Source organism: Felis catus, chromosome D1 (assembly GCF_018350175.1).
Source record: "Felis catus isolate Fca126 chromosome D1, F.catus_Fca126_mat1.0, whole genome shotgun sequence".
NCBI lineage: Eukaryota > Metazoa > Chordata > Mammalia > Carnivora > Felidae > Felis > Felis catus.
In genome coordinates, this window is record NC_058377.1 from 59,927,796 (window position 1) to 59,941,650 (window position 13,855).

General features: G+C 37.1%; 1 protein-coding gene and 1 non-coding gene across 9 annotated transcripts in view; both read right to left on the reverse strand.

Moving 5' to 3' along the window:
• NUP98 (nucleoporin 98 and 96 precursor) overlaps positions 1-13,855 on the reverse strand; it is a 118,819-nt gene that overhangs the window by 27,058 nt on the left and 77,906 nt on the right. For all 8 annotated transcript variants that reach the window (XM_045038799.1, XM_011286593.4, XM_011286592.4 and 5 more), the window contains 5 exons: positions 8,213-8,395; positions 7,393-7,549; positions 5,592-6,021; positions 3,506-3,732; positions 1,238-1,504 (listed from right to left, as the gene is read on the reverse strand). In XM_045038799.1, coding sequence (XP_044894734.1) covers positions 1,238-1,504; positions 3,506-3,732; positions 5,592-6,021; positions 7,393-7,549; positions 8,213-8,395 — 1,264 coding nt within the window. The remainder of the gene's footprint in view (positions 1-1,237; positions 1,505-3,505; positions 3,733-5,591; positions 6,022-7,392; positions 7,550-8,212; positions 8,396-13,855) is intronic.
• On the reverse strand, positions 9,231-9,303 carry TRNAK-UUU. The gene has a single exon. It is a non-coding gene; the product is annotated as a tRNA-Lys (tRNA).

The following is a 13,855-nucleotide window of genomic DNA, read 5'->3' on the forward strand; positions in this document are numbered from 1 at the left end:
ACAAATAAATCTAAGGACGTGACTTCTGGCAGTCCTTAAGATCCACTTCTGCTATACACGTATGCATTGGTAAGCATAACTTTGTCTCTTTAATGATTCATAATCTTTTTAGCTTTATAGAAGGCCAATCCTAAAGACAAATTCTCTCTGTACAAAAATATATGAAGACCACAAAGGCACTGAGCTAAACATGTAGTGACAGTGGAATGCAACTGGCCATGTATATAAGTTCTTGATTCTAGCTTTTCCTATGATTTATTCCTTATAATCCCCAAACTGGCCAAGTACCCCCCAGAATACATCCAGTTGATGGCTCCAATTAGTTGGTTTCACGTAAGATAGGTTTCAGTAACAAAGTCTGATCAGAGATCTACTTATATTAAATTGAACTATGCCATCCTTTATTTTTACCAAGATTTGTGTCTGAAGTACTTGCTGAATGCCTCTCATTAGTGCAAGAGGAAAAGCAGAAATATATAATGGGAAGACCTTAAAAAAAAAAAAAAACAATAACCCAGAAATTAAATTTAATATTTACCTGAATGAAATAAAGTGAATTAATCCAAAATGCGTATGTTTCAAAAGTTCAGAGTACTGCTTATTGTGGGGAAGAAAAAGCCTAAATTTCAAAAAAAGGAGTTCCCTAACATCCATACATAAATGAATACTGAGAAGCATTTGACTATAATGCCTATATTATAGGAGATGAAAAGAACACAGTGTGTGTATGTATGTGTATATTATATATAGCATGTGTATATATTATAATGTGTATATATACACGTGTGTGTGTGTGTGTGTGTGTGTGTGTGTGTGTGTGTGTGTGTATGTAGCAGGGTACCACCTTTGAAAAGTTTACATTCATATATGCTTTGTGTACACAAATTCTAATATACCTAATATATTACAAAGTAAATAGTCCAAGTACAAGCTGTATACTGAAATGTGTACTAAATGCTAAAGGATGCAGGTGATTTGTATTTATTGCTTTTTGCTTATCTGCATCTGTAAATCCATTTGTAGCATACAAAATCAAAATAACTTTAATTTCGTAAACTTAATGTTTAAGGTTCTATAAAAAAAACTAGAAAACACAATCCCTATTCTTGAGGAACCAGCAATATTCCTGGGAAGTTTATTATTAATTCAGGTTAGAAGACAAAGGCAAATCTACAATTAAGGGGTAGGGACAGTGAGTAGCACAGACAGGGGTGCAGAGAGGGACCATATGCCCTACCTGACTGCTGGGCCAGGGAGCAGGCCTCACTGATCCTCTTGCCTGTGAGGTAGCTGAAGACAGCCTCCACAGGCTTGTCTTTTCGGGTTAAGGAGACTTCCTCCTCAATTTGAGGTGCAGCAGTATAGGATAGCCAGCGAGAGAAAGTTCTTCTTCGCTCCAGAATCTGAATGTATTCATTGGGTTCATCCAGCTGGCTGTCAGTCTCCTTCAGGTGGCCCCATAAGGCTTCACATAATGTCCATGCTAGGCTCCAGTGCTTCACAACTAAAGATGGGACAGGAAAATAATAATATGACATAAAGTCAAAGTAACTACAGAGAGGACATCACTCTAATGGTGGCATAAAAACACATAAATTAATAAATACCCCAAACAACCACTCAAGCTGATTTCCCTGAATCTGTTTCTGGCTCACTCTGCTGTATTTTACAAGTCCCAGAGGTCTATAGTGTAACTGCTTGTTCACTCCATGTTCCTGTGGTACTTGTTATAACATATGTAACTCTATGCTCTTTTAAACCAGTTCCTCTAGCTCAATTATGGCTAATATAATCTCAAATGACAGAGAAAAGTCCTGTAACTTCATTAAATTCTGTTTACAAAATGCTTTCAGAAATAAGAAGTGCTGGGGTGCCTGGGTGGCTCAGTCAGTTCAGTGTCCAACTCTTGATTTTGGCTCTGGGCTGACCGTGGAGCCTACTTGAGATATTCTTTCTCTCTCGCTTTCTCCTTCTCTCCCTCCCTCACTCTGTCCCTCTCCCCTCTCCTCTGTCACTTGTGCTCTCTAAAATAAAGAAAAAAATTTTTTTTTTTAATTTTTAACATGTATTTATTTTTGAGAGACAGAGAGAGCACAAGCAGGGGAGGACAGAGAGAGAGAGAGGGAGACACAGAATCCAAAGCAGGCTCCAGGCTCTGAGCTGTCAGCACAGAGCCCGACGCGAACTCAAACTCACAGACTGTGAGATCATGACCTGAGCTGAAGTCAGCCACTTAACCAACTGCGCTGCCCAGGCACCCCAAGAAAAAAAATTTTTTATTAAAAAATATGAAGTGCTATAAAAACTTGTGAGAGAGTATTCTCTCCTGTAAGAGGCACAGCCTAACATTTACAGAGCCTAAAATGACACTATTCGAAAACACTTAAGAGTAAAGCCAACTCTGAACTTCACTATCCACAGTGGTTATCATCTTCATTTTACAGATGAGGAAATTGAAGTAACTTGCTCAAAGTTATAGGCAAAATGTAGTAGAGCCAAGATTTGAACCCAAGTAATAAATCCAGCTCTATACTCTTAACTACTATTCATATTGCTCCTCAAGAAGGAAAACAAGACGGAAGCACTGTTTACCACTAAGCCAAATACAAGTATGCACTGGGAAGATGTCTCACATGTTTGAAATGATGAGACAACTGAAGCAAACACAAAGAAATTAACATACACAATTCTCAGAATTTGTGGCATATGACAGTCTAAAATAGTTGCCATTTTTCAACATTTTTACATGTTGAAATGTTATCAAACATGTAATTAAGTATAATTTTTCTACTATTTGAAATAGCAGGTTCCCAAATTAGAAAAGCCTGTTATCAAAGTATTGGTTTAGAAAACCATGGTCACAATAGTTATAGAAAAGAGAGGTTAAGAGGGAATTTATGAACACTAAAATTGTTGGGAAGAACAAAAGGGACTTAAGCTGGACATGGAAGAATGGGTAGGATTTAGAAAAGCAAGAAGGAAGGGCACCTGGGTGGCTCAGTTAAACGTCTGACTCTTGACCTTGGCTCAGGTCATGATCTTGTGGTTTGTGGGGTCAATCCCCACGTCAGGCTCTGTGCTGGCAGCACAGAGCCTGCTTGGGATTCTCTCTTTGACCCTCCCCTGCTGGCATGCACTGTGCTCTCTCTCTCTCAAAATAAACAAATACACTTTAAAAAAAAAAAAAAAAGAAAGAAAGAAGGAATGGCTTTCTCTCCCTATGTTCTCAGAATGGAGAAAGGAATGGAATTTCAAAAATCCAAAGAATTTGGCTGCAGTTCCTGTGAACAAGGACTCATATATTAAAAAGCAGAAGAGTAACTGTAAAAAATGTTATCATTTCTTCTTCCTTGGGATTTTGCTCTTTGCAACTCAACTACACACAAGCGTGAGCTCAGGCATCCGCCCACTACATTGGCATAAGGAAATCTGTCCTCCTATGAACGCATGCTTCTACTCCAGTTCCTGAAACATCAAAGGTTAGATAGACATAGTCCATACTCACTTTGTGCTTCCAAAAAGTCTCCAGATGCTTTCTTAACCCAATTTGCATAGTCATGAATGACAGCAACTCCTGGATTAGGGACAATGAGAGGACACAGCTCATCTACATGGACAGTGCTGTGCTTTAATTTGAGCTCCAGAGGTATTTGGTATAACTGCAGGTCTTCATCTGGCTTTTGTCTCAAACTGAGTTTTTCCAAACGAACTTTGAATGGAGACTCTGTTAGGCTACAAGAGCAAATGACAAGACAGAAAATGAAGATAAGACAGATGCTAGAATTTTCCTACAAATAAACCTTTATTTTTATGATTCAAAGAGAATGTAAAACATTCACCTGTGATTTTAAAGTAACTGTGTTCCCTAATGTCAAACTATAATGAACTTATCTGCTGTAGAATGAGTAAACAAATTATCTGGCCCATGCATTCAGAATCCAAAGGCTTCTTAAGGCCAGGTTGTAACAAGCATGGGAATCAATGCAGTTAGACTTTGAGCTGGCTTCAACATGTATCTACATATTATGAAATCCAAGGACCAAAAACCATTGTGGGACACTGATTTCTCAAATTATACATAGTGAGGGATCAAAAGTTGTGAGGCTAAGGTTATAGATACTGTAAAACTGACTCTAAATTAAGATGAGCATATAATCAATCTCACCTTGATCCAATTTTAAGATTGGTATTAATAACCTTCAAAACATGACATCATGTATAACCTAGATTAGGATCGACATTACTAATTGTGAGGTTCAAGACAGCTATTGTTTTGTATTTCTTCAAAGTTAACTTTAAATACCAAGCATTATAGGTGATCACAGTCATTTAATCTGTAGTAAAGACAGCACAATTTGTTATAAAGAGTAAACAGGAAAATGTTATATATTTTGCACAAAACAACTGTATGCATATTGGTTAATAACTACCAGAACTGTGTATGCATATGTATGTATGTGTGTGTATAGATTATATATGTGTGTGTGCACGTATGTATGTGTATAGATTATATATGTGTATATGTATACTCAACACATATATAAAGTATACAGAACTAGAAGTACACACACATAAATGTTAATAGTGGGGATTATGTAGTAATAACATAGCATACATAGCTATCAGATGTCTTTTTTTAAGTAAGCTCTATGCCCAATGTGGGGCTTCAACTCATGAAGCCGAGATCAAGAGTTGTATGCTCTACTGACTGAGCCAGCCAGATGCCTCTATCAGATGTCATCTTATTTCCAGATACTTATGTATGAATTATACCCAGTTTATACATTCACCTTACCAGGTCCAAGATATGGGAAACGTGCTTAGTTGAGAAAATACCCCATACATATATATATTACATATATATACATATAATATATAATATACATTATAAAATATATATTATAATTATAATATTATATAATATAATATATAATATAATATATAATATATACATATATTACATATATTATATATACATATATTATATATAATATATATACATATATTACATATGTGTATATATATAAATCACAAATATCTAAGTGAGAAAATAGGAAAAAATGACTAATGCAATAAAAAGAATAAAACCCAAGGAATGCTGCAGCATCAGCTTTGGGTCTGTTAAATTTCCAATTAAAGTTTAACCACTAAGTATTATACTCTTCATACCTTGATGTTACAAATGGAGTTATCTTATTAATCGGTTTGGTTTTTAATTATACAAAGATCTTCTGCTATCTAAAACTGTACTAAGAACAGGGGTACCTGGGTGGCTCAGTCAGTCGAGCATCCAACTTTGGCTCAGGTCATGATCTCACGGTTTGTGAGTTTGAGCCCCGCATTGGGCTTACTGCTGTCAGCCCAAAGCCCACTTTGGATCTTTTGTCCCCTTTCTCTCTGCTCCCTGCCCTCCATGTGCTCTCTCAAAAATAAACAAACATTAAAAAAAAATAAATTAAAAAAAAACTGTACTAAGAGCATATCTAGAAAGATCACCAACGTCTAGAGACTTTGGGTCTTCTGATAATGAAAAATTTTTTCTCACCTATCAAGTTGCTTTTCTCAAAAACCATAAAGAAAATATGACTCACGATTTAACAGCTACTGGATTAGGCAGGAATCCATATTCCATAGAATCGGCATTTTGATGATTTTCCAGTTCATGACAGCCACTCAGCTGTTCTCCACTATTAGCAAGAGTCCAGTTGGGGCCCCAACCAACACGAAATGAGCGTCCCATAAACAGAGCCATATCCATCAAGAGTTTCCCCTTGCCATAGGTGACAGACTTTTCAAGAGGGACTAGGCCTGGTTGTCTACGTGTACCCACGGTTTTCAACTGAACTTCAGGGGCTGGGCTGGGCACCGTAAACACAGAGGTGAGGGGTGGAGGGACAGACCAAGGGCATGTGGATGGAATATTCATCAAAGACGATGCTCTGGGGGTGCGACATTCTTGTACAGAGGCACTTGGTGAAAGAAAAGCTCCACTAGTAAACTTTGATTGTAGTAACCCACCAACTGAAATAGGGGGAAAAAAAAAACTATTAGAAAATACAGTCTCTATTGCTTCTTGAACAGCAATCATCAGTGAGGCTGAAATTACAGTTTTTCCAAACCAATTAAATCAGATATAGATGACAAGAGGCAAGTCATAATCTGTGGAATACTGTTTCACCAGGAAACGAAGGCAGGAATTTGTGATGATGATGCCACAACAATATTAACAATAATAACAAATACTATCACTACTACTTAAAAAAAAAAATTAACACTTATTTTGTGAAAGACTCTGTATAAGTCATTTGTATACACAGTTTCATTTCACCCTTCAATAACTTCATACAAACAACACTATTATCCCATTTTATAGGTAGGAAAACTGGGCTTTGAAAAGTGATTAGTCCAAATCCACAAAGCTACTAATGGCAGGATTGAGAGATAAGCCAGGTCTGACATCAATGGTCATGCCCTTTTCAGAATGCCAAATGTAAACATTTCTCAGTCCAAAGAAAAAGCTTAATAAGATAAAAATACAAATTGCTACCACTCCAATGCTCATGCTAGACTCCATGAAACAAAAACCCATGGAGGTACCTTGTGCCTTTCAGAAGGACAGTTCTTATTACTATTATATTGCCTGTTTTCTAAGAGGTAGAGGTAGTTATTGAAGTACAAGTGCCCATTAGAGAAAAGGTTGTTATGTTTAATTGCTTTATTAGTTAACATATTTTTAAAACAGGTTATTAAGGGCACTTGAAAGAAGTGAAAAATAAAGTTTTTAAGGCAATATAAACAAATCTCTTCCTAGTAGTTCCTCTGGCTTTTAAAACATTTTGAGATTACATGTGCTTATGTCCTTTGTTCATACTGATACTCTACTTCCAATCCCACAAGAAGGAAAAAAGGGAAAGCTTTAAAATCAAGTATCACTTTCCTAGGAATTTGGCAAGGTTTAGGAAAAAGTAGAAATCTGACGAGTTTTATGCATTGTAAGAAGCAACATTTGCCCCCAGGAGGCAATAAAATAAGGACAGTATGAGGACTGCACAAAATTGTACAGTGCAGGACAACTTGCTCATTCCTCTAAGATGTGATAAAAATTAGGAAATCTGATCTAGTCCACATTCATAAGCAAATAAAAACATAACCTAAACAAAACACAAATGCTTTGTTCTCCATACAACTTCTACATCTGCAACAATAAAGCACATTACGGTTTTTAAAAACTGGCCCCACCTAACGTATTTAGAAGAGTACATTTCCTCTTGGCATCCTTATGTCATATGCCTTTAGGGGGATATTTGCTAGAGAAGTTGACTCAGCTTAGAAGAAGATATGTGAAAAGCAGGACTTTACAGCTTTCTTGTAAAATAGCATCACTTACAGTACCTAAAGAACGGGATTTTGACGAGTGGGATGCTGAAATGGGGAGTCTGGGAGAACAGATTTCTTGAGAAGTATCTGTTTTAGAAGGAAGGTGACTGAAGCGTTGATCCATGACCGTATCTACATCTTCTTCATCAGCAAGCAATGATGCTTTCATGATCTAAAAAGGCAATATCTATAGAATGAATGTGTTCCCTGGAATCCAAAGGCCATAAAAGAAAAATGCAGTTTACAACAACCAGTAAATTGCTCTGCCTGAAGGCTGTGTCCAGAGCTACTATATCGGTGTGGCTGCATGTGCCTGAGGAATTTAAGTTATAGAACATTCCTCTTATATCTAGAGTCCCACCAAAGTCTGGCACACAGCAATTGCTCACCTGTTTACAGGATGATTAACTTTGAAAATAAGACAAAGGCTAAACTTATAACATGCCAAAAGGCATAGGCAAAAGAAATTGAGACAGAGTTTAAAGAAACCTGTTATCTACTAGGCTATTAAAACTTTTATGGAGCACTTCTGAGAGCCTCAAAACCACCCTACAGAGAAAAATCTGTGCTCACAGATGTTAAATGACTCGCCTAAAGTCACATAGTAATAGTTATAGAACTCGGATTAGAATCCACGTGTTCTGAATCTCAATATAGCTTTCCCTCCCAGAACGGAAAAATGAGGCCCAAATATGGACCATATTCTGGTTTTTCTTCATTCCAATGACCACTCAATGCTCTTCAGTAAATAATCAAGGAAGAGGCCTGATTAGATGCAAGGGAGGTAAACATTAGTTTGGCTTCCTGTTGTAGTAAGGGTGGGTTAGGACTTCACCTGTAAGACATGTGGATTAATTCCCAGTGAAGATGCAATGTGTGTTGAGGCAGACACAGGTTCCTGATCCTCAGGCACGCACTCTTCTAACATGGAATCCAAAACTGGCTCCTGGGTGATATCTACCATGTCACTGTCCAGTTCCACAACCCTCCCTAACTGCTCCACCTCTGGGCTCTGGCTCTGTAGACAGCAGAAAGATCAGGGAAGCAGCATTAAATTATACCAAATAGACACAGAGCTTCTATAGTTATTCAGAATATGATATTGTAATACTAGATTCTGTCCATTCTAAGACAGTGTGAGGTAACATATTTGCTAAAAAGGATTTAGGAATAATTACCCCAAATCCCCCTATACGTACTTGAGATCTAAATATGGATACATGAAATCACCCTTTTGTAATATGTTAAGGTCTGGTGTCTGGAACGTAAGCCCCATACTGAACAAATGGTGGTCTTCAGACAAAGATTATGCCTTACCTGATACAGCTAGCAAATATAATTTTCTGATATACACAGGGTGACCCTGCCCTCACATTGCCTTGTAGCCAGAAGCCATTGGGAAAAGAGAATAAAAGGTACAAATATCAAAGTCTCAAGTAATTTTCCATTTTTTTAATCTTTTCTATGACTAAATCCTAAAGGTTAGCTGGAATCTACATATGCAGTACCATGTAACATATGAGGAATGCCTACCCTAATTTCCCAAAAGGAAAAAACAAAGTAATATTAGAAACATTTTTTTTTTTTTTTTTTTTTTTAAAGTAGGCTCCACACCAGGGCACCTGGGTGGCTCAGTTGGTTAAGTGTCTGACTTCAGCTCAGGTCATGATCTCATAGTTTGTGAGTTAGAGCCCTGCAATGGGCTCTGTGCTGACAGCTCAGAGCCTGGAGTTTGCTTCAGATTCTGTATCTCCCTCTCTCTCTGCCTCTCCCTTGTTTGCACTGTGTCTCGGACTATTTCTCAAAAATAAACAAACATTAAAAAAAATTTTTTTTAAATAAAGTAGGCTCCACACCCAACGTGGGGCTTGAACTCACAACCCTGAGATCAAAAGTTCCATGCTCTACCAACTGAGCCAGCCAGGTAGCCTCTTAGAAACAATTTTAATTTAGGAATAATTCCTTTATGTTCAAGTTCCAAGAGTTATATTTACATTTCTTAAGGAGTTTTCAAGATATACCCATGACTACCAGTTTATGATTTGAAAAGGTAAATAACTCATCAACCTGAAGCCCACTGTAAAATAACCATTTCAGTACAAATTAAGTATGTCCTAAACCTGCATGTTACCTGGTAAAATGGTGACGTGGCTAAGCCAACTTATGAAACATTCTCAAAATCAAAAAGTTTTACCACTTATTTTTCTTATCATGGTATCATTTATAGATTATTAATCTTCCAAAATTTTTGGTTTATCTTCCTAAGTGGCCTATTTCGTGCTAACCCTCAAATAGATGCTAATGTGTAAAAGGTAGTGTAAAAAAATAATTTCATGGGGCACTTGGGTCAATTGTGTGTCTGATTCTTGATTTCGGCTTGGGTCATGGTCTCGCGGTTTGTGGGACTGAGCCCCAGTCAGGCTCTGTGCTAGGAGCACAGAGCCTGCTTGGGATTCTGTCTCTCTGCCCCTTCCCTGCTTGTGCTCTCTCTCAAAATAAATCAATAGACATTAAAAGTAAATAATTTCTTGATTACTTTGAACAAAGAAACAATCATTAGTGTAACTTTTTCAACTTTATTTTTAATGGTCTATTAGCTATTCCCTTGCATTCCTTTAACACTTATCCTTACTGAAAGAATGACTGCTCTCATTTATAAGTGTAGAAAAACTGAACTGTTGGATGCATAGGGAATTGCAACTGAAGATATGAACATTCCCAAAGGACAGCTCTACCCAAACTAGATAATGAAAGGCAAAAATGATACTCTTTTTTACCTACTGTAGAGGCTAAAGGCAAGTGCGACTACCTTTATGCTCTACAATTCTGGAAAAAAATAAAATAAAAAGTAGCCCTGGTCACAATGCTCCCATTTTATTTACAAGAATTATGGGAACACTCTAACTCCAAAGGGTCCCTAATATATTAGAGTTTTTAACCAATTCACTTTAGGAAGCTATTAAACTACTCCATATCCTGTGTGTCAACCTATCAGTTAGAATACCCTCCCACTGTTGGGTTCCCATTACATTCTGTCTAAACCTATTTTTTATGATCTATCATGATATACTATAAATTCTTGCACATGTGATGTCTGTCCCACCATATTGTCAAGGCTTGAAAACAGAGATTATGGCCTACTGTTTTCTGTATCTATCACCAAGCACATTTTAAATTCAACATTCATCATTTTGTCAAATCTGCGTGTAGTGCCTGGCATACAGCAGAAAGGGCAGTTAATAACCATGAAAGAACAAGGAGTGAGGATGGGTGGGAGAAAAGGAAAAAAGGAGAGAATGGTTTCAACTTACACTACTCAACGAAGAAATAACAGCAGCAAGAGATGTTCACTTAGAACACTTTAAGGCAAAACGAAGGTATTTCATCAAGTAACTCGAATGGAGACCTAAGGGACCCAGCATATTTTTCAGAAGTATGCTAAGTAAGGATCAAGGTTTTATTTGCTCCACTCTCATGCATAGACTTTAAAGCTCTGAGGTATTGTGTAATAAGTAAGGGAGAAGTGAATTACTAGAAACTATGAGGAGCTGGGAAGCTCTTAGAACCATTAGTGAATGTTGTTAAAGTGTATCTAAGCAACTGCGGTAAACTCCCCCAAAAGATGCCTGTGTACTTATTTTCTGATTGATCTTGGGAGATCAGGTGCTTCTTCAAAACCAGTCCTGGAAAGAAAAGTAGACTAATAATAATAATAATAATAATAAAGATGGCTCAAAAGGAATTGAAGAACTTAAAAAAAAAATAGGGAGTCCTTGTGAGATCTATGGAAAAGAAAGGCAAATACTGGGAAAAGCAGCTAAATGGAATATTCCTTTCATATACTGTAATCTCTTGAAAGTAGATCTTATTTATGTCTAAATATCAGCACAGTACATTGTAAATCCTAAGTACACAGATAATTTCTGTAAAATAACTGTCTTTTTAGATAACATGGAAGGTGAGATTTCATCACTGAAACCTTCAGGGATTTTAGAAACCTCCACTTTCCACCTCAAGAGAATCTTTCTCATACAAACAAAGCTGCCAATACCCTAAAGATAAAACATGTCTTAATCCAGTAGATAAAGTAATTCAAGTAGGTAAAGTAAATCATGACACCTTTTATTCAACAAAGGGTAAACAACCAATCCACGGTCAAACAGGTATTTAAATAATTCATACTGTCCTCACCAAATAGTTTAATATAAAATAGCTTTTATTTTTTTAAATGTTTTTTTAATTTATTTTTGAGAGAGAGACAGAGAGAATGGGAGACACAGAATCTGAAGTAGGCTCCAGGCTCTGAACTGTCAGCACAGAGCCCAACATGGGGCTCAAACCCATGAACAGTGAGATCATGACCTGAGCCAAAGTCAAATGTTTAACCAACTGAGCCACCCAGGCGCCCCCAGAATAACTTGTTTTCTAACTGCAAAGAATGTTTTATATTCATTTGGCTGGAAAATCAGCCTTGTCACCATTATTGTGTTCTCAGGAAAGATTCCATGTCATGGTTTCAAGGGCCCACCAAAGTAAGTGTGTATGTTTCTACACGTACATTGAGGGATATTACAATTAAGTATAAGACATGACAATACTAATATCTGAAGCAAAAAGACTTCTGGTATACAATTATTTTATATATATATGTATCATATATTACATAAAAATATAAAATGGATAATCACATATACATTTACTTAGTGCATAAATATAGACAGCTGCCACTTTACTTTTAAAAAGTATACACAAGAAAGGGGCACCTGGGTGGTTTAGTGGGTTAAGCGTCTGACTCTTGATTTCAGTTCAGGTCATGATCTCACAGTTGTGAGATCAAGCCCTGCGTCGGGCTCTGTGCTGAGCGTGGAGCCTGGTTAAGATTCTCTCCATCCCTCTCCCTTTGCCTCTCCCCTACTTGGCACGTGGGTGCTCTCTCTCCCAAAATAAAATTGACTAATTTTAAAAAGTATACACAAGATGAAATGTTAATTTTCTTCTAAATCCTAATCACTTTTTCCCTTGAAAAAAATTCCTAACTCATTTGAAGGTACTCACTGAATGAACAACGCTAAGTTTCTGAGCAAGTCAACTACTCAGTGTTGATACTGAACACAAGTTACAGTTCAGTATGAGGTGGAGGTAAAAAGCTATAGGTAAAATCTCTCTCCCTGAGTGCTGAGGTCTTTAAACAAATGGTTCTGAAGCCTCGATGCATATTTCAATCACCTGGGGGAAAGCATTTAAAATATAAATATGCCTGAGCCCCATGCCTATCTATGGAATCAAAGGTCACCAAAGGAGTCATCCAGTCAGCTGAAAACTAAATCTCAGATCAGCATTTTGGAAATAATGTTCTAACTACCAAATGTTTCTGCAACTGCCCTAATTTATCTGTGTGATGAAGGTTTTTATGCCAACACTTTCTGTAACTTCAAAGGCACAGAAGAGACTACATGAAGATTTAGTTACCTTAATGTTTTCTGGTTGCTTTGATTTACCTATTTAGAAGCAAATCAAAGCTTTAAGAACAAACTACAAAGACACGAATGATATTATACACGAGGCAGTGGGATAAAGTGACCATTAAACAAAAATGTAAATCTTCCTAATACCTAAAAAACCCCTAGCCCCCAATTCTGAGAACCTGAAATTGTACACAGGAGGAAAAAAAAAACTGCTATGGCAGACTGGAGGTGGAGGAACACCATGTCCCTGAAATCAAGCTGCCCAGGGGGCCAGGTGACAGTGTGTAGAGAATCATCTTGACACTAGGATGAAAAGACAGTGCAGTCTGTTCCCAGTTCGTCCAGATGGCTCAAGTGTTTTCCTCATGCCCAGTAAGATGTAGGTCTTGGTGCAAATTACTAAAAGCTATGCAACCACTACCATTTCCTACCTATCTCACTGGGCAATACGAAGGAAGTCCTTCATTACTGTTCCAATACGTTAGCCTAATATCTAAACAGCTCTACCCACTATTCCCATTTCTGTTTTTGCCATCCAAAGACCACCCACTTCTCTTCAATCAAAGGAGATATCTGAAACAGATCCCATTCACTGTATTCTCTTTGCCCATTTTGATCCTTACGAAGTCTCTTTTTCCTACAACCTGGTTCTTGTGAAATTATATGGTACTCAGTTTCTTAAAAATTCTCACCTATGAAAGTGTCATCATAGAAACGTAGTTTTCCCTTACTATTTGTATTCTGGAAATTAAACAGCCTAAAAATCACTGGTTGTCAAGACACATTACGTAAATTTGCTCTATCCACGGATGAAGTTTTTTTTTTCTCAGCTGCATCTTTAGGATCTTAACAATTACTTTTATTAGCAGAAAAGAAGGCTACCTGACTCTTATTCTAGAAATACATATAATGTAAGATGAAAAAACACTTTGGAATGAAAGAGATTATACAAAGCATATGATTCAGAAAAAATGAACATGGAAAACTGGAAAACCAAGTCCATTTACAGCATT